The 23,900-nt window shown below is 42.8% G+C and overlaps 1 protein-coding gene across 1 annotated transcript; it reads right to left on the minus strand.

Moving 5' to 3' along the window:
• Positions 1-1,823: 1,823 nt before the first annotated feature.
• On the minus strand, positions 1,824-23,699 carry dcn (decorin). Its single transcript, XM_086201978.1, has 8 exons — positions 23,489-23,699; positions 16,385-16,614; positions 8,828-8,940; positions 7,294-7,507; positions 6,301-6,414; positions 5,862-5,955; positions 4,494-4,632; positions 1,824-3,272 (listed from the first exon to the last, which is right to left on the minus strand). Exons 2-8 carry the CDS (start codon positions 16,593-16,595, stop codon positions 3,072-3,074), a joined length of 1,086 nt encoding a protein of 361 aa, XP_086058104.1. The 5' UTR covers positions 16,596-16,614; positions 23,489-23,699; the 3' UTR covers positions 1,824-3,071.
• Positions 23,700-23,900: the final 201 nt, after the last annotated feature.

Raw genomic sequence — 23,900 nt, forward strand, 5'->3', positions numbered from 1 at the left:
CCCTCAAGCCTCAATCAACAATTTATGAGGCATAGCATACTCCTGAAACCTGCTCATGCATTGTTTCAGAGAGTCAGAGTAGACCATTTTAATGAAATTAATTGGATAAGTGGTTAAAAACAGTTTGGATCAGGAATTAAAAACCTGCCAAAAAGGCCTATCCTCTTTTTCTTTTACCAAAATGTTCTCATTAAAGTCTCTTAAAGACTGAAGAACTGTAAATCACTGGTAGCCCAGAGGCCAAAAATGGTCCCTGTATAAATATTTACTTTGGTCCACATCTCCAACCGCATTAAATTAGATGCTGCAGAGGTAGTTTGAAGTGAATTTATCTTCCATGAATTCAATTTGAGTTCTCGATGCCAACAACACGTTCTGTTATCAGGTCTGTTGGCCTGTGTGTTCTCTGTGCGCGAGTTCTTCAGGGAGCTCCATTTTTCCTCTCCCAGACTAAAGACTTAGTGATACTGCACTGAATATTTATACACAGATGTACATGTCCACTCCCAGAACAAGTACTCTATGTTAACCATCAGGAATAAGTCCTCTTTAAAGTGTAAAAACAACTTTCATAAGTCAGATGAGACAGAATGGATTGTCAGAAAAGGTTCTAGGTGCGTCCATGACAGGACACAATCACTGGCTTGATATCTCTTTAGTCCCACAGGGGATAGATAAATCCGGCTAAGTAACGTGAATCTCAGTGGCTGTAATGTTGTGTATTTGTAACCAGATGAGAATAAAACAGCGCTTTGTTTAGAGAAACTAGATAAATTATAAGACATAAAGTGAGAATTGCTGGTGATCGATTCCTCTGGGACTGATCATGTTTATGGCCAGACTCATTTCAAGTCTGTTTTTATTGAAAATTAGTCATCACACTGGGGAGACCCTCATAAATCATGACAAAATATAATTTTACAGAAACACTGAGTGGAAATAGAGCTTTTGTGGGGAGCTTTGGATCAATGAAGATAAGCAAGAGATATCTGTATGTATCTATGAACTATTTACCTCAACAACCATTCAAATGATCAACATCCAACCAGGAAGTGCAGTGCCTAGTTTGAGGGTCCGGGGTCTGATATGACAGCGCTCTTGAGGGGAAAGATTGAGGATTCTGCGTAGCGTTGAGTCCACCTGTACGTTTGTGGTCATCGTAGCGTTCAGAGATCAAAGACGACGGGATGAAAGCCCCAAATTCTCCGCACTGACTGAGATGACAGGGGGCATTACTGAGATCACAGTCAAGAGATCAGAGACGATAATGTGGGTTTTGTGACACCACACAACCGATGGCCCTGCCCCTCAAGACATGGGCATTGGAAAGATAGGCTAAAGGGGTGGGGTATGTGGTTTTAAGATCAGTGGGAAGTTAGAGATCAAAGACAGAAATCAAAGACAGAGCCCGGAGATCAATGTGAGAACTCTGATATCAAAGTCAGGGATTACAAAAGTTGGTTTTGTGATGTCACACAACCAACGGCTCCACATTGTTGCACCAATTTAGCATCCTACAAAACTAAAGATAAACCTTAACCTCTTTCAAATAGCAGATTTTTTTTAGACCTTTTAATTTCTTTTATTAGCCCTCTGCATGTTTATTTTATGAAGGTATTCATGAAGGTTCCTCGCCTGTTTCTGAAACCGTCTTACCTGTGCCTCCTCTTGATCTTGTTCACCAGAAAGCTGCTGCTGCTGTTTTTTTTTCTTTCTTTTCTTTGCATTTGCTATGCAGCTGTTATCCAGAGCACAAGTTTTCACACTCACCGTTAATAATAATAATGCACGTTTTGGCCATTACAACCATCAAAAACTGCTACTTTTTCCATTAGTATTTTTATTTTGTTCAGGACACCTTAGCTGGAGCCCCTGCTCTGGAAAAAAGAGGAACACCTTTGTTGCTGATATATTAAGTCTGAGCTATGATAAGTGCTTGTGCCTTTAAGCAAGAGAGGTTTTTATACAGCATTTATATACAGTGTCTATAATACAACATTCACACCAACATGGGTGCAGTGGGCATGCCAGTCCACATACACCCTCCAATTTTTCTTGACTCTAAAAAAACAAAAAAGAAATAGAAAAGCAGGAAAACCATGAGAAATACATACACGCATTAATTCCAGAAAGCACCAGGTTTAAGTTGAAAGGGGAAAAAAAAAATAGCATGCATATAAATCTTTGGGATGGCTTCTGATTAAAACATATGTTTTATTCTACTTTTTTTTTTTTTTTTTTTAGAAGCTATTTTATCACCTTGTTTCTTATGGAACGGCACATACGAAGAAAGGAACAGGGGATGGAATGTGCTGAAGGAAACTGTAAAACAGACAAACAAACGAGCTAAATCAACACTGAAGTAAGCACAAGAAGTGAGATGGATAGAAGGCACGGTTGCTTTTATCTCTACTTGAACTGAGCACAATACAAATAGAAATGCGGAAGAACCGTTGTTGTTGTTTTTTCGGGAGGAGTGCAGCATTGCTTATGTTACACTCCGATTCCTATTACACAAGTAATATCTAGTACATTCTCGTATACCAGTTGTTGAAGGTTTCGTAAAACACAAGTTAACCCCTTGCTGCCTGCTCTACAGGCCAGCCTCTGTATAAGTCACACGATGATGAGAAAACTGGGATTTAGGAACATTTTCCACTGAGTGAGATTCCAAATGGTTTTGCCTCGGGTCTGAACTTTGTTCCGTCTGCTGAATGAATTGCACCTACGATGTAGAGTAATGATGCGGAGTAATGAATGTGACAACACATTTGTAAGGTTATTGATTGCTGATCTTTGATCTGATAAATGATGTGCTGTAGCTGAAAGCACCCTAGCTACAAAAGCTCTACTCTGAAATTATTTTTTTTTCTTGAGGTACATGTCCGCTAACGTGTTTTTTTTTTGTTTTTGTTTTTTTAAGTGTGGGTTAATGACATCGTTGTTAAGCACTGATGGAAGGGGTCAGTGTTTGGGTGGGGTCGGGGTCGGGGGGCTGTGGTCAAACACGCACACTTACAAAACGTTCACACGCTCATTTACAAATGCACACTTCCTCGCAGAGATCCTCTCTACTTCTTCCTGTAGTTGCCAAGCTGGATGGCGGAGCGGTCAAAGACACAACGGAAGGTGATAGGCTGAACTTCCCAGTAAGGCACAGGGTTGCTGAAGAGGCTGATGCCGGAGTACATGGCCTTCTTGGTGTTGAAGCCTGGAGGACAGAAGTCTTCCGTTCCCACGGCAGCAATCTTGTTGACATGGAGGTAGACCACCTAGAGAGAGGATTTGAATAATGACAATGTTCGGTCACTGGCAGGGACTCGCATGGCAATAATTTAGCAAGAGCCGGATAGGCATTTTTTTCCCTCTTCAGGAAGGAAAAAGACTTGCTACATACATCAAAATAAAGGATTTATTTTGTTTGATACCGTGAGCAAACAGCTCACGTGGATACAGAATATGAACAGAGTATCAGCAAAAACCTTTCATAAAGTTTCTTGATGAAGCCATGAAACAAACACAGATATTCCGCATCCAGAACATGATCTTTACGATCACCAGGAGTTTATTACTTTACCTGTAGCTTAAAAAACATCTCCAGAGAGAAAGTGGCATCAAGAGATGAAGCCCATTCTGTCAAAATCAAGCCAGATGACCATCGTGGTGGTTTCGACCGTTTCGTACGGACTCAAGGTTTTTGTTTCATGTACAGAAATACCTTGCCAGTAGCTAGCCTATATCCTATAAGGTCAAGAGCTACAACTTGATCGAGACCTCCAAAAGTTAGCGCTTGTTTCTTGTAATGTTACCTATTATTTCACCAAACTTCATCAAAATCCAGCATTTTTTTTTTTATAGATATTCCAGACGCACGCCAGTTATCATGGAATATCCTTGGCGGTGGTAGAAAAAGCAGAGGTGAAAATAATAGAGGCTAAAAAAAGCACGCTCCCAGACGCTAGCTCCGATTACACCGCCTGCTAAAGGTTGTCTCGCTGTTACACCGTGGTAACTGCAGATTCTAAAAATGTACAGAGTAATTGAAAGAACAAAAAGAAAGAAAGAACAACGGCCACATGCAAAAGAAAGACAGGTAACTTATAATGTGCTGGAGTTCACAAACCTCAATGCAAAGATGCAAAAGCAGCTCTCATGCCGTTCAGAGGGAACTGTTTGTTTAGACTCCTGTTGCTGCCAAACTCTTTAACACTGTGGCATGAAAGACTACCGACACTCGATTCAATCAACAAACTAAGTGAATCCATGTGACTTTTGTTATGGAAGCCTTGGTTCACTCGTAATCGGGCAGTGTGAAATTAAACAAATCAAATTACAAAAATGCAACTCGGCAAACCTCTCCGGTAAGTTTTGGATCAGAGAAAATGAGCTACATGTCGGAAAAATGAATGAAGAAAGCATCAAGTTGAGTTAATTTACTGGAAATAAATGGTTTTAGAAACAAGCCGGATCAGTTATTGTTTTTTAACTCATACCTGAATGTACTTATGGTCAGGCAGGCCAGGAGGGACGCTGGTCAGGGCGTTGTTGTCAAGGTGAAGTTCTCTCAGGTGGGGGACGTTGGCCAGAGTGCCATTCTCCACCAGGCTCACCTCATTGTGGCTCAGACCCAGCCTGTTGGAAAAACAGCACTAGATCATAAGTGTGCAAGAACCACTATCACAACACAAATTTTTATGAACAATGACGTCAACATTTATCTCTCGGTGTTAATTTCACGAACCATAAAACACTGCAAAAAATGTAGATAAGGAGATTAGGATGTGGGAATGCTTGTAGACGCCGTTACCTTCCCGGTCTGATACTTAATCACGAGAAATCAGAAAATAAAAACTATTGTGTAAGCACATCCTCTCCAAAACAAAGGCAGCATCAAAGCCTTCTTTGTTCTAGTCTGGCTTGCCATCCTTGGCGCAGTCCGTGCCATGATCTTATAAAAACACACTACTCACTTTTTATGAGCAAACCGGTTATTTTGATTATCCCAAAACTACCGTTTAAGACTTCGCTCTTGATATAAACCGACTAATGAACAAAAGTCAGCCGTCGTTCCAACTTTTATGTATCACAGCACAGCTCAAATAAGACACGATAGTAACCTTCAGGTAACTTTGAAGAGAAACGAAGCAGAAAGATCTGCTTTTTGTTCTTTTGTTCCCCTAAAAGCACCGGGGGATTAAACGATGAATGGATGATGAAATAAAACAACGATCCTCTTCAAAGAAGGGCATTTTATTGTGCGTAGACTTCTGCCAAGGCAAAAAGTTAAAACTAAAAAAGGTACTTTATGCAGTTTTGTGGCCCTTTAATGAAACAATCGAGTTTCATTAAAACTGGTAAAAACCTAATTGGTAGATGCAACAAAATGCACTGTGCTAATGCACATGCCCTTCCTGCGTGCAGGTGCCCTGAATGACCAGAGGAGGCGCTAGTACAGCGACCGGGACACGCGCAGATGCAGCTTCCCATCATGTTTGCAGGGATGCCCAGTTGAACTGAAGGAAACTCTGACTGGATCACTGTAAGGCAACCTAATAGACCACAACACTACCTTGGCGCACGATTGGCACTGTTGATTATTGTGTGGCCCAAATATGGGAGCTGGTCTGGGCCATTAAGTGGGCCATCGAACTGGTGGCTCAGTTACGGCAGCCACACTGTCACTCAAGGCCAACTATAAGCCTGAGGAGAACTGAACTGGGAACAGATGTTGTCACAACCAAACATGTACTGTATGGCTATTTGGGAAATATCTACTGACTGCCATTTTTTTAAAATGATAGATTCCCTAAGAAAGAAAACATAGGAAAAATAATAAAATCGAGAATTATAAATGTATTTACTTAGCCAGGTTCTTCAGGCCCTTCAGGCTGTCAGTGGTTACCTTGGTGATTTTGTTGCCATCCAGGTGGAGCTCAGAAAGAGAGCCGGGCAGACCTGGCAACACATGAGCATTAGCGCAAGAAACAGGCATCGTTACAGTTTTCATAACTTGAACGCTGATCGCAAAATGTTATCGCAGCCGCCCAAACAAGATGGATGTCTTAGCAAAGGCTTCTCGTTATGAATACAATGGAGACTGAAACGCTCTAACGTAAACTACTTTTGGTGTAAAGTGCAGAGCAGCAGTGTGTGTTTTGTCACACTGAGCCCACTGTTTACATGAAAGACCAAGCATGCGTCCCTCTGAAAGAAGATAGTTGCTTTGGCTGGGGATGAATGGATTAGGACAAATCCTCTCGTCAAGGAATTATTCACAGAAAGAGATTATCAGCACCAAACCTTTGGGGATCTCCGTGATGTCGGTGTCTGCAATGCGAATGTAAGACACTTTTTTCAAGTCAGCAAAAGCGCCGGCGTCAATTCCGGCACTCTTCAGAGGGTTGGACCCGAGTTCTGGAGAAAAAAAAAAGAACATTGAAACCACATAAAAAGGAAAGAGAAAAAAAAGTGCAATCACGTGCGAGAGGTTAATTCCTCTCCTGGTGTGTTACAGGAACAAGGAGCTGAGTCATGAGTAAACAATCTTGGACAAGAAAATGGCTTGAGTTAGCAATTCGCCGCGCCAGATTGTCTGATTCATCATGGTGGGGTTATAATTTTCATATTGTTGCTTTTGACATGATTGAAAGCACACTTTACTTAAGCAATGGCAGAATGACTCTTGAAGGTGTTGAGAATTTAACCGTCAAGTGAAGAACAGGTGAGGTAAAGGCAGGGAGGAGTGTGGGAGAAAGTCTCCTTTGAATTTGCCTATAAATCAACAAAAATCTCTTAAAATACTTATTTTCTCAAATGTGGGTGTCAGTTTTTTTAAGTTTCAAGGGATTGAAGGGCATAATTTCCTTGTTTATATGAAATATGGTGCCCGTATTTGGTACCAATTTGTGTGTCTGTCACTCATTTGTCTACATAAATAAGCTGGTTCTTCTGGAAATTCACCTCTTCATCTGTGGTCACTTATTCCTGAGCTTCTAAAGAGGTTCTCTGAAACTAGACTTTGGTCCTGGCTACCCGTGAACCTACGGAGTTTCAAAACCAAATCTTAATTTGTATGAGTAACCTGTGCCGCTGACCTCATCTGAGCAGTGAGGGTGAAACGCCATGAAGCTAATTCACTATCTGCTTTCCTCCTTTCCCCATGAAAAGCAACTGATTTGAAATAAGCAAAAAACATAGAAGACTTTGCTGAAGTTATACTCAGAGGAAACTTCCCTCTATTAGTTTTAAAAATTGGTCGGTTGGTCTGCGGTGGAGTGTTTTTAATCTTCATACCCATGACGATGACACTGGTCATGCCCTGGAAGGAGGCCTTCTTGATTTTGGTGATCTCGTTCTCATGGATGCGCAGCTCCTGCAAGCTCTTGGGCATGTTGGATGGCATGTCCTTTAGCAAGTTCTTAGAGAGGTAGAGACGCTGCAGCTTGGTCAGAGGGTTCAGGGCCTTGGGGTGGATGACCGAGATTTTGTTGTTCACCAGGATCAAAGCCTAAAACGGGGAAAAAAAAAAGGAAAGGATGATGAGATACTAGCGACCCGTCACGTTGCAAAGCATACAGTATCTTTAGTACCGTGAGTGCCAAAACATGGTTAATGTAGTTGATGTTGAAGGCGATTTTAGTTTGTAAGGTAGCATATCTCCAGAACCAAAATAGATGTTAGTTAAAGAATACTCTGAACTAAATGCGGATCTAGAAATAAACAGCAGCAACCTCAGCAGATACCAAGGGATAACATTCAGGATGCTAACACGTTCCAATCTTCTAATCTGAGAATTAGCAGGCTATTGTAGCATAATTTGAAGAGATACAAATTATTTGGGCAACAAGACGTGGACAGATTTTTTTTTAATTGCTTTTGACGTGATTTTTGTGTTGAGATTTTCAAAGAAGTTTCTGGTCCCTGAAAGCAGCACTACAAGCTGGAGTTTTGTGCCAAGTCCGCTCAAACTTCAGAGCTCGGGGGAGGAACGAAAGGCTAATTATTTTTTCTGCGCTGCTGTAATAAGTGACCCACTGCTTCCATGGCACTTCCTTTGGCATTCGGCAACACAGTCAACGCAACGGTGCCTGCTTCGAGTTGTCCTGCCGTTCTGAATGTCAGTTTCAGACGTCATTCTCTTTATCAGATGTTAGTTTACCATCAAAATCATCTGTTTGAAATAAATAATCAATGTTACTTTAAGCCACTGTGAATGCGGTGCTGAGAAAGTGTTGGGTCTTTTAATCGTGGAACGTTTAAATTCACTACTTTGTGGTCTCAACTATCACGGACGTGCATCTTCATTTGGAACTCGCCGTCTCCTCTTCCATTCAGAAACACACATGAAATATGTGACAGTTAAAGAAACACCAAAAAAACAATCATTTTCCACTTCAGATTCCACAAAAAAAAGAAGACCAACAGCTGTCTGGGTGAGTGGCCAACGACTAGTCCACGCTGGAGTTATCACCATTTTCAGAGGAAGCTCACTCCTGCTGTTTCACTCTTGTGTAAACAGACGGAAGGCAATGTGAGGTATGTGGTCCATTCCACTGGAGAGGCCCGTTACGTTACAGTGGAAACTGCTCTGGCCGTCAGACGGAGGAATTTATTGCGAGCAAGAAACGTAAAGGAGTTCGGAGGCGTGGGGCTGTAAGGCCCACGGGTGAATAGTTTCCATGCACCTGGTGACTGGGGGAGTAGCAGTGTGAGGAGAGACAGGAAGAGAGGTGCACTATGGGTAGACATGTCGAGGGGGCTAATGTGAGAGCTTAAATCACAATGGATGTCAGTGCACAGCCAGGAACTCCACAGATGGAAGTCTTACATGCAGTCCTTTGAGGTTCTTGAAGTCATCCTCTTTGATCTCTGTGATCTTGTTGTTCTGCAGGTCGAGCAGCGTGGTGTCGTCTGGGATGTCTTTAGGAACTTCCTTCAGGCCTGCGGAAAGAGCAGCGCAAGACAAGTTACTTTTTATTAGATGTGCCGTGTGAGATTCTGCGGCCCACATATGTAATAAATCTATCAGAATGATGGAAAACAGAGTTTATGTTGATGTGGTGACCAGATTCCAGCAAACCAAATGTGGGATACCGAGTATGTTTGTGTGGGATCTGTTAAGAATGCTGAGAGGTAGTTTAAACTTTTGACTGAAGGCCTTTGGGCACACATGCATCGCTTCATGTTGTATTTCCCACCATGTGAAATGGAAACAAATCAACTTCCAACACATCCACCCAGTAGCTTCCCACTCTTTGTTATAAAACTCTCTTTGTGGTAGTTTACAACCTATGCTGCTTAAATCAGCATCATTCATCACAACGTGGTGACTCACAATTCCCCCGCCCCCAGTTGGCCGGCAGCAAAGACGGTGACAGATTAACCTGCTCTTGACCCGTGTTTGTGCCATTTGATTGACATCAAACACAACCCGGCGATGACAGCCCTCCCCGCTCCCTTAACAGCCGTTTGATGAAAGCCAGATTTAAGCTAAAAAAAACAACAACCTTTGCCCTGCAGTGGTTTGGCTTTAGAACTCAGGACTGAATCATAAATACGATCTCAGGACTCCTTATAAAGTGCAACACCTGGTCACTCCGCCTGGCTGTGGTGATTCAAATTCCGTTTCAAAAAAACTTTATTTATCCCCGTGGGAGACGGTTAAGGAAATGTGATGAGAAATGACACCCCCCCCCCCAAAAAAAATCGGACCTCAATGAGAAGTTTGCAACATCTCAGCGACTCTACCGCCGAAGCCATGAAACTCTTGACCCACGATTGTTTCAGTCTGGCCTCCTGTTTGTATTTCCGAGAACTCGTCATTTGACACATTTCTGTTTTTTATCCACGTTCTCAGTAGTAAATCTCTATTCTCACGGCACCTTCATGTACATAAACTGCATTTGATCGTCAGATGCAAGGGAGAGGTAGATTAAAGAATGGGGGCACGGTGGTGCAGTGGTCAGCACTGTCGCCTCACAGCAAGAAGGTTCCAGGTTTAAGCCCCGGCTGGAGCACAGGATCTTTCTGTGTGGAGTCTCCATGTTCTCCCTGTTCCTGTGTGGGTTCTCTCTGGTACTCCAGCTTCCTCCCACAGTCCAACGACATCAAGAGAGGACGAGGCTGATTGATACTCTAAATTGACAGTAGGTGTGACTGTGAGTGTGAATAGTTGTCTGTCTATATGTGTTGGTGTCTCGGTCCTGAAGGCTGCTGGGATAGGCTCCACCCCCCACCCCCCCCTTGACCCTTAACAGGAATAAGCAGAAGAAAACAGATGGATGGATGGAATTTGTTAGAACTTGTAAAATTAGAATCTGGTTGCCTTTGAATTTGGTTGAGGATTTTGTTTTTGTTTTTTCAAAACAAAGGTTCGTTTTAAAATCCTGATAAAAATGACCTCAACACAGAGTTCCATCAACTTCAAATTCTCATACGATTGGGAAACTTAACTTTTTTAACTTTTAAAATGGCTTTTTTTTTTTTTTTAAATGCGCTTGGTTTTTAAGGTCTTTAAGAAGTCGCTACATACAAAACTACAGAGGGAATTGAAGCTGAGGGGGGAAAACTGGTGACAATGGCACATCTCAGAAATAACAAAGTCAGCTTTGTCGACGTAGAAGGTTACGTAAAGTCCCAACGGTAGTGACGATCCCAAAGCGCCCAAATAACTTTTCAATGTGCTGCACAGCCCAGATGGTGGAAACGGACCTTAAAACAAATTTCCTTTGGAGTAAGTAAGCGACTGCATACCTGGACACTGAGCTCATGCTGAGTTGTTTTGCTCAGCTTTGCACGATATGACCATTGTGACACACACACACACACACGCACAGCTGGGTGTTGCGCCCTTTTGCGTCTGCGGTAACACACAGTGGGGAGTTTATATTTTCAGAGGAAGAGTTATAGGATAAACTGTTTAAAAAAAGAAGTGTTCGATCCCCTGAATTTCTACACACGGACGTATTTTGTTGGAAAAGCTTGTCACATCTCCTGGTCTTCCAAACACGACTTCCTGTTAGGTTTGCTCCGATGTCAGGGGATGTCCCACAATCCCTCGCAGCTGTTCGTGGTGACCACCATTATTACAGCACCGCAAACACACAAACACACACACTCACACACACTTTACTCAAGGTATTGTTTCCCAGTAAAGCCTCACCTCCTTTGATCAAACGACTCTGTTTTTGCAAAAATACTCATGGAGTCTGACATTTTTAGTAAAAGTTGATACAAGCCACACTTTATCACAAAGATAATTAATAACAAATATGCAACGACTAAAATGGATAACAACCTCCAATATGCCTTTTCAACCTTACCTAATAGAACATTTGCTCACTCTTCGATGCCCATGAGCCAGTCCTCTCAAAGATGAACGTTTCACTGGTACGTTAACGTGCTGCGCCATCACCTCAGCACTCATAAAAGTCTCTGTAACCTTACTAAGCGGCAGAGAAAATATTCCTTTTGTCGGCCAGGATTTATCGCATGCAAGTAAATAAACGTGTCCCAAAACTTCAGAAACGCTTAGACTTGTTGTTGAGATGACATTCATCCTTCGACGTGGGGAGAGAAGACCGCGTGTCCTGACAAACGAGGTAAAGGCGACAGATGTGAGAACAGCTGCCCACTTTTTCATCGTGTGTCTCCAATCCTAACGCTTCTCTGAAGTTTGCTGATCCGTTTAGACTTTCAACTGATGATTCCTCTCTTTAATGAATCTGTCCTTCGCCTGATGGAAACCTCGCATTAAATACCACCTTTTGGAGATGCTCTACTGTAGATTTATTAGTGTGAAGTGTCAGTAAAAAAAAAAAAAACTGAAGAGGTTAATTAAATTCTTTTCTTTGCAGAATTTTTCAAAAATAATACTTAAAAGTCAACATTGTGACTTTATCTCCTTGCCTGCTGCGAGAAGAGACTTTCTAACGACTGAAAGTGATTTACTGTCACGCCGTAAAAAGAAACAGGCTTCTTTTTTCCCCAAATAGGTTGCAAATAGGTTTGCGTACTATCACACCCAAATCACACGTTTATGTAGTATCTGGATGAAATATTAAAAGAAATACTTTTTCCTGCCTCTCTTCAACCACCTGTCACAGTACTTTTGCTTTTACTACACCCGGGAACTGAAAGCCACTTCAATACTAACAGTAAAACCCTTTCAAGAACGGCACCTCATCAAGGTCAAACGAAACGAAATGATTGGCACCGTAATAAAAAGTCGGGTGTTGCAATAATAATAATAATAATGATAATAATAATAATAATAATTACAAGAACAGACTTGTCAGCACGGTTAATGTGAATATTTTCATTTTCATAGTCGCTTGGCAGGAAATTGACGAGGAGAACGGGGTGTTGAGTCTTGCCCCCACGGTCCTCGTCACTGGAAGTCACTCAGCCTTACAGCTAAGCGATGCTGTTGGACTCCACTCGTCTCATTTCCAGCACTTTCCGACATTAATGACAGTGATTATGTCATTTCCTCTCCTTGACTGGCTGACTTAGAGAAGTTGGCTGCATCATCAAAAGATGATTTCCTCATGGGATTAAGCAAAGTGGGATTTTTTTTTTTTGCTTGCAGGACGATGTGGTAATATTTTGTTTTTACATTCCTGCAAAGTACAAAATGTATATCTGATCGGAACATGGCGTGAAACACGAGTGAAATCTAAGAGGCACAAAGGCGGATTTTTAAACTGTCAATCAGCAAGAAGAGAAGTGTTGGCTTTTTTTGTTGTGGAACCCATCAGCATCAGCAAAATCCTCTGTAGCAGAACTGGCAAATGTTCTCCCAATTAATTTGAACCCCGATCTTAATGTTCTCTCCTCGTGTTCTCTCCTTTCGCTCTCTCCTTGCGTTCTCTCTGTGCGTTCTCTCCGAGTGTTCTCTCCTTGCGTTCTCTCCTTGTGTTCTCCCCTTGTGGTCTCTCCTTGCGTTCTCTCCGAGTGTTCTCTCCGAGTGTTCTCTCCAAGTGTTCTCCCTTGTGTTCTCCCCTTGTGTTCTCTCTGGATGTTCTCTCCAAGTGTTCTCCCCTTGTGTTCTGTCCTTGTGTTCTCTCTGGATGTTCTCTCCAAGTGTTCTCCCCTTGTGTTCTCTCTGGATGTTCTCTCCAAGTGTTCTCTCCTTGTGTTCTCTCCAAGTGTTCTCCCCTTGTGTTCTGTCCTCGTGTTCTCTCTGGATGTTCTCTCCAAGTGTTCTCCCCTTGTGTTCTGTCCTTGTGTTCTCTCCTTGTGTTCTCTCCAAGTGTTCTCTCCAAGTGTTCTCTCCTTGTGTTCTCTCTGGATGTTCTCTCTGGATGTTTTAGCTGTCATCCTGCCATCTGCTAACTCACCAAGAAAAATCGACATCTGCCGAGGCGAGGGAGGTGCTTTGGGATGGTGACAAGACTCTGTCTTACTTAGGTGTGTGTGTGTGTGTGTGTGTGTGTGTATGTGTGTATATGTGTGTCCTAATATATGCATTGTTTATTCCTTTGAATGTGTATGTGTGTATTCGCGTGCATGCCAGCAGGTCTGGGGAACAGATGGAGACTCGTGGCCAATTTCTAGTGCTGATGCAGGAGTACAGACTCAAGCCATGGAGCTACGTCGCCAGGCAAAGTGCTGCTGCTAACCAGAGCCGGGCTGCTGATGTAATGCAAGAGCTCATTCTCTCCAACTCTCTCTCTCTCTCTCTCTCTCTCTGTCTCTCCAGCTACCTGCTCATGAGGATCTGCATGTCTGTACACATTGTCCTCACACTCTCACTAATGTCTGTCCTGAAGACAGCTTTTAGTCAGTCCTGGTTCTCATTACAATCACTTGTAACGAATGCTGGAATTTGCTCTCTTTGGAGCGTTGCAAGCTGAGAGTCAGAAACTAGACGGCCATCATATCAGATGGTAGAGATAAAGACACGATACGAGAGAGCGATATATGAAATGATGGGATACAACAATATGATCTGGGTGGCACGGTGGTGCAGTGGTCAGCACTGTCGCCTCACAGCAAGAAGGTTCCTGGTTCGAGTCCCGGCTCAGGCACAGGATCTTTCTGTGTGGAGTCTCCATGTTCTCCCTGTTCCTGTGTGGGTTCTCTCTGGTACTCCAGCTTCCTCCACAGTCCAAAGACATCAAGAGGGGACGAGGCTGATTGATACTCTAAATTGACCGTGGGTGTGAATGGTTGTCTGTCTCTATGTGTTGGACTGGTGACCTGTCCAGGGTGAACCCCGCATCTCACCTGAAGACTGCTCGGATAGGATCCACCCCCCCCCCCCCCCCCGCAACCCTCAACAGGATAAGCGGTAGAGAATGGATGGATGGATGGTATGACCGGATATGATAAAGCACGATATGATATATAGAAAGTGACACAAAACAAAATAATATGAAACGACATGATACAGTAGGATAAAACAAACCTACACTCCAAGATTCGGTATGATATGATGTAGCCTGACACCACACCATACCGTACCACGCAATAATACGTTAAAACTTGACACCACACTTCGCAGAATGACGTATGTATCACAGTAGGTTACAACACGTGATGGGACGATATAAGACAGTACAAACGCCGCGGTATGACATGACATGACAATAACTTCGTCACATGACAACTCTGTTGAAGAAGATTTAGACGTGAAATTGACGTACTTTTCACAGCATGCAGCAATATGACCCAAACACCTGTAACATCCTAATAGATGTCAACAGATGCCAACAGATATATATACAAATATCACTTTGTCCCCTGGGGATGGCCAAGCTGACGCCAATTTAAGACTAATTTGAGACGTGATTATGGGATTTAAGGGTTCATTGTCTCTATTGTCAAGGGGAAAACAATTAAGTGACATGTTTTGCAGGCTGGGACTTGTAGCACTTAATCAAATCTGCTTTGGATATTTTGCAAAATCCCCCAAAAATGCTCATATGCTGGGTTTGCCTGCCCCTTCGCCCTCTCCTTCATCTGTCTCTTTGAAGCTCGCGCCCCTCCCTTTCTAAACAAAAAGCCTTGCCAAAAAAATGATCAAACCCAAATGTGTAGTGAAGTACTTTTACACAAGAAGTGAGGGCAGGGACTTTCCTCCGACACAGACAGTGAGATGATTCGAGGTGCTGTGTACAAAGCCCATCAAATCAGAATAACAACTATGACAGTGGAGTAAACTGTTTAGCTATGGTAAAGAACTTAAACCCAACTGAATATCTGAAGTGTTTTAGTTCTGAATGAGTGCGTTTGAATTTGGGAAGTTGGTCTGAGACATTTTATCTCTGGGACCAATGTTTAATCTTCGCATCATTGAAGAATTTTCCAACAGATGGAAAAATCATGCAACCGGGACAGGAAGTACAATAAGACTTATTCATCAAAATGGGCGTGATGATATCTGGGGTGACTTCACAAGGACTCGTAACATCCTACACCCTTCAAATGACCCGAGGAGACATCAGTGCTCGTAAAGTAAAGGGGGGGGGGGGGCCTTTTTAGTTCCTGACCTGAAATGTCAATCAGCACCGTAAAACGACAGCAGACACCCGCCTGACTTCAGCTGTCCTTGTGAGCTCATCGTGTTCAGAATCCAATTGAAGGATGCTAACAAGAAGCTCGAGGCAGAAGTTGCACTGATTACACCTAAAGGTGCGAAATGTCCCATTAGCTCTTCAATCTCAAATCCCTCATTCGTTTGATGCGCCCTTTTGCTCAGAGGTAAACCGCGCTGTAGCAACAACACCGGTACTGGCAGGCAGGCAGGATGAAGCTTACATCACAACCCTCGAATTTGGTACGTTTTAATCAAATCCAGTTCCTGTAAATGGGGTTCATTAACAGCAGTAATCATACCGTACCGGTGCCATCCAGGACCACTTTCAGTCTGTTTCCAGGCAAATGATGCATGTTTGATTGCACTGATATGACCGGAATTGCAGGAGGCAAATCAAAAAGCCCAGAGGATTGTGGGATGTTTAATTTGTTCTGATGTGAACCAAAGAACAGGTAACGTGGCAGTAAGAGGCCTGACTTCAGCTGAAATCAGATGTTTGCTAGAACAAGCTGGGCAGAAGGTTTTATACTTTCCAGTAGAAAGTTTTTGACCAATTAGAAAGACTTAGTAAATTAGAAAGAAAAAAATTGAAGCATCGTGAAAGTGGATCAGGGACCTGGTGCCCTTAATGAGCTGCAACTAAGATGGTCACTTTTAACCTCTGCCTGTCCATTGGTTCCAGTGTGGATGTACTGTAACTCTTGTAGGATTAATATACAGGACTCATCTATCATACTATTCCTTGAGAGGCAGGTTTGCAGCATTGTGACATATCTAGAATGCATTGCAGGATGTGCTGCTCTATATAATGAACACGGATGTACAGCTGAAATGTCGTCCTACCGAGGTCAGAGCACTGGATCACACGCAGGTGGCACTGGCATCGGAAGGGACACTTGGGTCCGGCTCCACGTCCGGGCATGCCAGGAATCAAGTCGTCAAATGCAGATCCCTCATGTGCCTCATCCATCATGAAGTCTAGGAAGCCTGACTGGCGGAAGGGCAGAGCCCAGCAGGCGGTGACCAGGAGTAGAGAGAGACAGGCCGACCTCATGGTGCTGCTAGCAAGGAGCCTGGGGGACACAAATTAAAAGCTTTTGGTGGTTTGAAAACAATCTGTCTATGATCTGAAGCTCCTGAAGCAGTTTCAGATACCTGCTTCTGATTACTGGAGAATGAAGAGAGAAGAGTTTTGTTTTTTTGCTTGCGGAGTGAACCCAAAGGTGAAAGAACGACGAGAAAGAGACAATGATTGAAGTTCGGAGAAGGCAAAGGTCAAAAGGCGGGAGGTGGAGGTCAAAGGGGTGAGAAGATGAATCGCTTGGGTGCAACAGTTTAGTGAGGTTGGTCAAATAAACAACTGGTCTGTTTTGGGGTAGAAGTGAAATATAAGAAGACGGCCAAACGAGAAACCTGCACAAAATCCTGGAGGGTACACTTGAGGGAAGAGAGACCTACAAAGACCTTGTTGGGAAAAAGAGTTTGTTAACTTTCTGTTAGCTTAGCATTCTTTTTTTTTTTCTACAGTCTAGTCCTCACAGAAGAATGGTGGTGTTATTTTACCATCAAAATATTTATTGCTCATTTTTAAACCGTCTGCCCTTATAATGATTTGTATGGACCCTCAAGCCACAGATTTACACTTGGCTTGGGTGTTTAAAGTTTATTTTTATTCCAAAATAAACCTGGAGCCCACAAAACAATGTGTTTATATAAATTCACTTTTCAACAGAGGAAGAAGCAACGTTAGCTGCTACATCTGTAAAATTAGCATATACACTCAAAAACATCAGGCGACATGATGCTGATTTTGCATCTGCTGCTGTCCACTGCTTCTTTATCCTTCAAAGTCATAAAGCGCTGATCACTTCTTTGCCACCGATGTGTCCTAGAAGCAAAATAAAACAAGAGTCTGGACTCCAGGACTCGCTGTGTTGTGGCTGAGAAAGAAGACGGTGAAGCAGAATTCTCACAGTTGACACACTCGCTGGAACTCAAAAAAAAAAAAAGAAGAGAGAATATCCACAAAAACTCCCTGACCTTTCACACACACACACACACACACTCAACTCTATATACTGTACGCAGTGTTCCAAAGACCCAGCAATCCGCTTCTTTGTGTTTAGCCAAAAGTTGCTCCTTTCCTCTTTATTGCCACAAAAATTAAAGGGCAGATTTGAGCCGCAGCTGCTAACAAATGTTGTGGGAGCCACTGGGCTGCAGCCGACCATAACCCGAACATCACGACCAGGATGATGAGACCAAAACACACTCGGACGTACGGTGACCGACTGACCTTGTGCGTAGTCACAGAGCTGAATCTGTTTATGTCTTTTACATATTTAAGGCAAGCGAAGCAGGCTAACACATGTATTTATGTGCATACCTGTGTGATTACAGCAATAAATGCATGGTTTTTGATATTCCAAGTGTGGGAAAATGCGACTTGAAGATATGATGATGTAGTGTATACCCAGATAAAGGTTATGTAAGGTCATAGGGATCACTGCAGCGAGCAACATGAGCCGTAATTACAGTCTTTTTCCACAAACAGCCACCGCTTTGACACACTGTACAGCCTCAGCACAGTAGTTCCAGCTTACAGTATGACCGAGTCTGAAATCCATTCAGAAGGGAATCGCCTGCATCTGATTCCCTGCCTTTTTTCCCCGTCTTGTTGCTATGACGGGGAGAAAACACCTGAAAAACACTCAAAAAAAAAAAAGAAAAAAAGAGAGAGGCTGATTTCATTAGTCGTCACCTAAATCCCGGAATTGCATAATACTGTTTAATGCCCAGATGTAGTTTTCCGTGCTGAACTTTTGGCATTTTGTCACACTACAAAACATGGTGCAGGACGCTTTACAGCAAAGAGCTCTGGTCTTGATATACAGTAGAACCAGAGTACACATTGTTCCAGTCTCCTCAACAGACTGAGTAATCTTGGCTCTGTCAGGCTCTCTTATCTAATCGTAGCTGAAAGCCCAAATCCAACAGAAATCTTGTTTGCAGACTTGGCAGGAACATTTCGGTCATCTTTTTTGGATTTGGGGATGTGGAGTACTCTTGGGTCAAACAGCGCTTTGTAGACGCCCTTTTGTGTTGACCTGCTTGGAGCCAGACAGGAGTATGGTACATTAAATCGTCATTACTGGGAAGCATTTTAAAGCTTTCCGTAAAGCTACGAAGCACACAGGCTGAAAATGTTATCTGCAAAGTCAGGATGCACATGGAATAACAGCTCTTATTGCTAAGTGCTGAACCATAGCTCCTCTCACTGACCCGTAGCGCATGAACAGGCCGACATGCACATGTGCAGGGTTTCAGACGGACCTCCATTAAACCATCGACTTTTATCCATAAAAAAGTTTCAGCAGCTTTTAATTTGAGCCAGATCTTAAAGTAGCCATGTTTGAGCATTTAATTAGCCTTCAGCATTACAGAAAAAGACTTACTGCTCCTTCTGCTATTAAAAGTTTGTAAAAACAAAAAACAAAATCCAGGATCTCACCAAATAAAGATTCGAGATAAGTGGAGTTTAAGTGGAAATTAATGTCACGAAGTTAGATGGATATCCAAGGCGTGTATTTCTGAGTGAACTTCTAAAGGCCAATTATGAAATAAAGATTTAGGCTTGATTTCAACCTTGAAAACAACAACAACAACAACAAAAAATTCAAAGACGTCTTCTTCAACTTCTTTCCAGATGGGGCGAATCCATAAGGGAAGCACATGAGTCAACCTGCTGAGCCCCAGGCGTGGTTCTTTTTCATTACCAGTCTGCTCGGATGTGTCCACAGGCCCTGCAGGATGGTCTGCTCTAAGAAGATGCACACACAACATGTCGATTCTTCAGGTGTGTGTGTGTGTGTGTGCGCGCGCGCGTGTATCTGCAGGCCTGTCAACACAGCGTGCTGCAACACGACTAGACCATACGAACTCTGCAATCTCGCCAGCTATCTGTACTTCCAATCTCAAAGGCGAGGTAGCTGTCTGATTTGGGACAAAAGCCAATTTCTTTTATCAAGTTCACTGAAACTTCATAAAGCTTACAACTTTGCTTGCAAAACATGATTTACGATCTTGTACGACCGTTACTTGAAATGGATCCATCAAACTGATCCGTCACTGAGATAGAAACTTGACTGCAGTGCTGCGCAATCCAGCATTTTTGCACGCCCAGCTTCGAACACGGATTGAAATGGGTTGTACTGAATCCGGCAGGGCTCCGAGGACACCCGAGGAAATCTGCTTGGGAGGTTTTGAGTACTTTGGAAAGAAGATTTTTGTCAAATTGTGCACAAAGCAGTAAGAGAGCTTGGTGTAGCTGAAGTGAAATTGGAAGCAGAGGCCATAGATGGGTGTTTTCTGGTTGGATCAACAGCGTGTCACTGGCTCACACCATCCTCGGGGCAAGCCGGTCACAATTATCAGTACACAATTACGCAAATATAGTGCATACACAAAATTTACAACAGGCCCTTTCATAATAAATCATTTCAGTGTTGCTTGATTGGAGGACATGGCCGGTATCACATCGCGGTGCGGCTCTACACCAGCTGACACGATGAAAATGGGACAGGCTTTATTCGCAGGAAGTGGACTGCGAGTAATCAGTTCAAATGTGGCAAAAAAAAAAAAAAAAGTCCTCTACTGACTGACGTTTTAGAAACATGCAAGTGTCTTTCTTCAAATGCACAAAAGCAACCACAGATGGGATCCTGAGGGATTCTGGAGGTCAGCTTTTTCACACTAGAAGAACAGATAGTTGGAGTCATTTTGGCGCTCCGGCTCCAGGAGATCATGTTGATGTCATGATTTTGGGTTGGGATTATAATGAGGATGTTTATTGTCGAGGAGTTTTCGGAACTTTTTTTCTTTTTGACTAACTTTGTGATGCGAGGCTGTGATGAAAATGGAAGGTTGAAGCTCTTCCAAAAAAAAAAAAAAAGGGTTGTAGGACCAATTAGTAAAGTGTTCTTACTAATTAGTCCTGCGCATGTGTGGCCTCAATAAGAAAAGATGCTGCATTAAAAAAAAGAAAAAAGGAAGTTAAGCTCAGCCTGTATTTTAAAAAAGATTTACTCTCTACCACATCCCTGTAGAGGACATGTGGCACAACTCTATCTTCTTCTTCCTCATCTTCAAAAGAAAGCAGCAGAAGTTTCTTGTGGCGGCGACATCCTTGTCAAATCTCCTGTCTTCCTCATTTGTCTCATATCTTTTCCCGCTCTTCTCCTCCCCCCTTTTTTTTTTCTCCCTTTTACACTCCCCCTCAAGTCTGGCCCCAGCATTACTAATGATTCCCAGACAGGAAGCAGATCTCGCAAGAGGGAGTAACGTAATTTTCCCTCCTTTGCTTTCTCGTCTTTTACAGAAAAAAAAATTGCTTGTGCGCATTTCTGCTGCATTGAAACAAAAAAATTCAAGCAAACAAGATGTAATTAAAAAAAACAACAACAAAATAGACACCAACTACCACACCATCCTCCACCCCAAACCTTCCCCTCCAACCCCCACAGGCCAGCGTCTGCCTTGGCAAAGCGTCTGTCAGCAATGAATCATGGGAAGGTATTTACAAGGCCACAGGACATTTAAAACACGTGTGGCCCTTTTAACCCATCAGTAAACGAATGCGAGATCCCCTCCCACGTGGTTGCATAAACACATAATACCGAGAGAGAACTCTTTTAAAAAAAAAAAAGGTAAAAATGTGTGATTTTTATGAGCTCTTCTGTGAGTCTGAGGAGTCGGTGGTTCAACACATTTCTGATATATCAGGGGATTTCATGAAGGAGAACATGGGAGTCAGAAAATATGCAAAAGCACAGCCAACAAACAATTTCAGAGCCAGAAGGTTCATGTAATTGGAGTAAAGCCAAATCAGTCTTGTCTGGAGACTGGCCGTCCATGCTTGAGTATCTGCATGGGAGGTTTTGGCTAACAGAAAACCCAAGAGACTCCTTTTTGACCACCCTCACATAAGTTCTTTATGCAGCAAAGTAAGAATAAAGTGTCAGAGCCATAACCATTACATGGAAGTCACAGCATGAGAAGCCATCAAATGGTTAAACCGCATTTCAGCTGTTCCATGTGAAGAAGAGCTGTAAGGTTGCCATCAACCTCCGTTCCATTATCAACAGTGTGCTGCACAGACGTGGATGAACTGCCCAACCTTTCCTTTCTTCTCTCTCCCCACCTCCTCCGTCTCCTCCTCCTCCTCCCTCTCATTCTGCACTCTTTCCTTCCTTCGCCCATAGATTATGGTGTTTTCTTTCTCCGTCTGACCCTGAAAAACTTTGGCCAGAAAGACTGACATGTGGAACTTTCCGGTATTCAAATGAGCCGTCATGGCTGATGTCCATTCAATTCCATTGTTCTCTTGCTCTGCAGAGTTGAACTCCAGATGGAAAAAATTCAGCTCCTGAGTTCCAATCTGGGCCTTGTCTCCTCCAGACCCTTCCATTCACTCATGACCTAAACATTTGATGAACTCAACTCTATTTAATATGGCAGCATTTATTCCTCTAAATGTAGTTGTGTTTATACTTTCAGCTTTTAGGCACTTTTCAAGTTTCTCTTTTCTTGTCCACCCAATGCATTTCAGTGCAGCTGAATCTTATTAGGGTTTTTTTTTTTCCCCCTTCTGGCAAAAAGGGATGTAATGAGTTAGCTGAGAGTTGTGTGGTGGCTTGCCTCGAAGCCTTCAAACCTCTCTTTGATAGAGGAAGCAGTACCATTACAGGATTAATGGCACTGCCAGTTGCCAGGTACAGCTCCCCCCCCTCCCAACCCCCCCACCCTTTCCATCTCCTCTTCAAAGCCAGCTCACTTTAAGTTGCCCCTAGCAATTTGGGTTCTGTTTTGCTCCTGTGAAAAACACGGCAGCAAAAAACAAAAACGCCACAGTGGGAAGATAGAAGGTTGATATTGAGGAGAAACAGGGTTGAAGGAGCAGACAGATAAGAGATTAAGGCTGAAATGGTTTGGGCCGTAGTCACAAATGAAGTGCTGAGATGGAAAGTGTGAGAGGCAGCAGAAAGAAGCGTTCCAAATGGGATGAAACAACACAAAAGTAATCCTGTTACAGATTTTTTTTCTCTCCCTCTTAACTCGTTGGCCAAATGCCTCAGGGGATGGAAAAAAATAAATACAACAAATAAAAGAAAGGTCAAAAATGAATGCAACAAATCTTCATCTTCATCAACAGATTAAGTACAAGCAGCTTTCTGTCCTTTTTGTTTATGTATGTCAGATTCATTAGTCATCAGTGAAACTTGCAATGGATTCCAGGTTAGATTCAAACAAACTAGTGTCAAGGCACTTGGTAAAGAGCCACGAAAAGCAACAGGTTAATGAAATGAACTTATGGAAAAGGCTGAAACATTAAAATGCACTTAGATTAAAGATTGGCCCGGCAAATAGGTTTTTTTGGCAGAGGAGTGAGGTACCAGCATCAATAGCTCTACCACACCCCCTTCCCTAGCCGCTGCTCTTTTCACTGAGCTGTATGCAGATTGGAGTGGAAATGGTTAGGGTCCCCTCATCACAAAGCCAAGAGTGCTGTGGGAATAAAAAACCGGCAACTAGAATATACACAATAACGCTTGCAGAAGGGTAGAATCAATACAAGTAGGAGTGAAATTTGAGGATATTTTGAAATGCAACTGCAAGAAAACACAAGCAGCATTGTTAAATATTACATCATCTGCAAACAATTTCACTTTTATAAACACAAATAATTTTCATGCTTCCATTTGTATCATAATTTGAATTATTCAAAAGAATTGAGAATACAGAAAAAAATAACAAATATCCATTGCCTTAAAACTACTCTTAAGCTTTGTAAAAGTAGTCCACAAGAAACAAAACTCCTTAATCCCAATCCCATATCATCTCTTATTCCCTTATTTTCTCTTCTCCCCAGAAGTGAAATGATCAACCAACCTGTCCTCAGTAGAAACAAGGCGACGAGTGCTGAAGTGGTCGAGATGTGCTTGGCTCCCAAAATCCAGTCGAGTGGGGGGATGAGACAGTGAAGTGGCTGCAAAGGCCTATGGGGTAATTGGACTCGGGAGCGCTTGCAGTCAAGATCAAGCAGGTGTGCTCTGTCACGGCGAGGGGAGGAGAGAGAGAGAGAGGGGGCGAGACAGGAAGAGAGACAGAGGAAAGAGAAGAGAGAGAGACAGAAGGAGGGAGGGGTCCGACGGCGCGCTACTCTCAGGACTAAAACAATTGGTGGAGAACTCACCCTGTTCTCTCTCTATGTGCTCCAAAAAAAAAAAAAAAAAAAACAGCTGGAAATGGAGAAGGAAGGGAAAAAAGGGGAGAGAGTGTGCAGGGAAAGTGAGGGAGAGAA

This window comes from Aulostomus chinensis, chromosome 4 (genome assembly GCF_037954235.1).
Source record: "Aulostomus chinensis isolate RoL2024-O1b breed Wild chromosome 4, RoL_Achi_v1.0, whole genome shotgun sequence".
Lineage (NCBI taxonomy): Eukaryota > Metazoa > Chordata > Actinopteri > Syngnathiformes > Aulostomidae > Aulostomus > Aulostomus chinensis.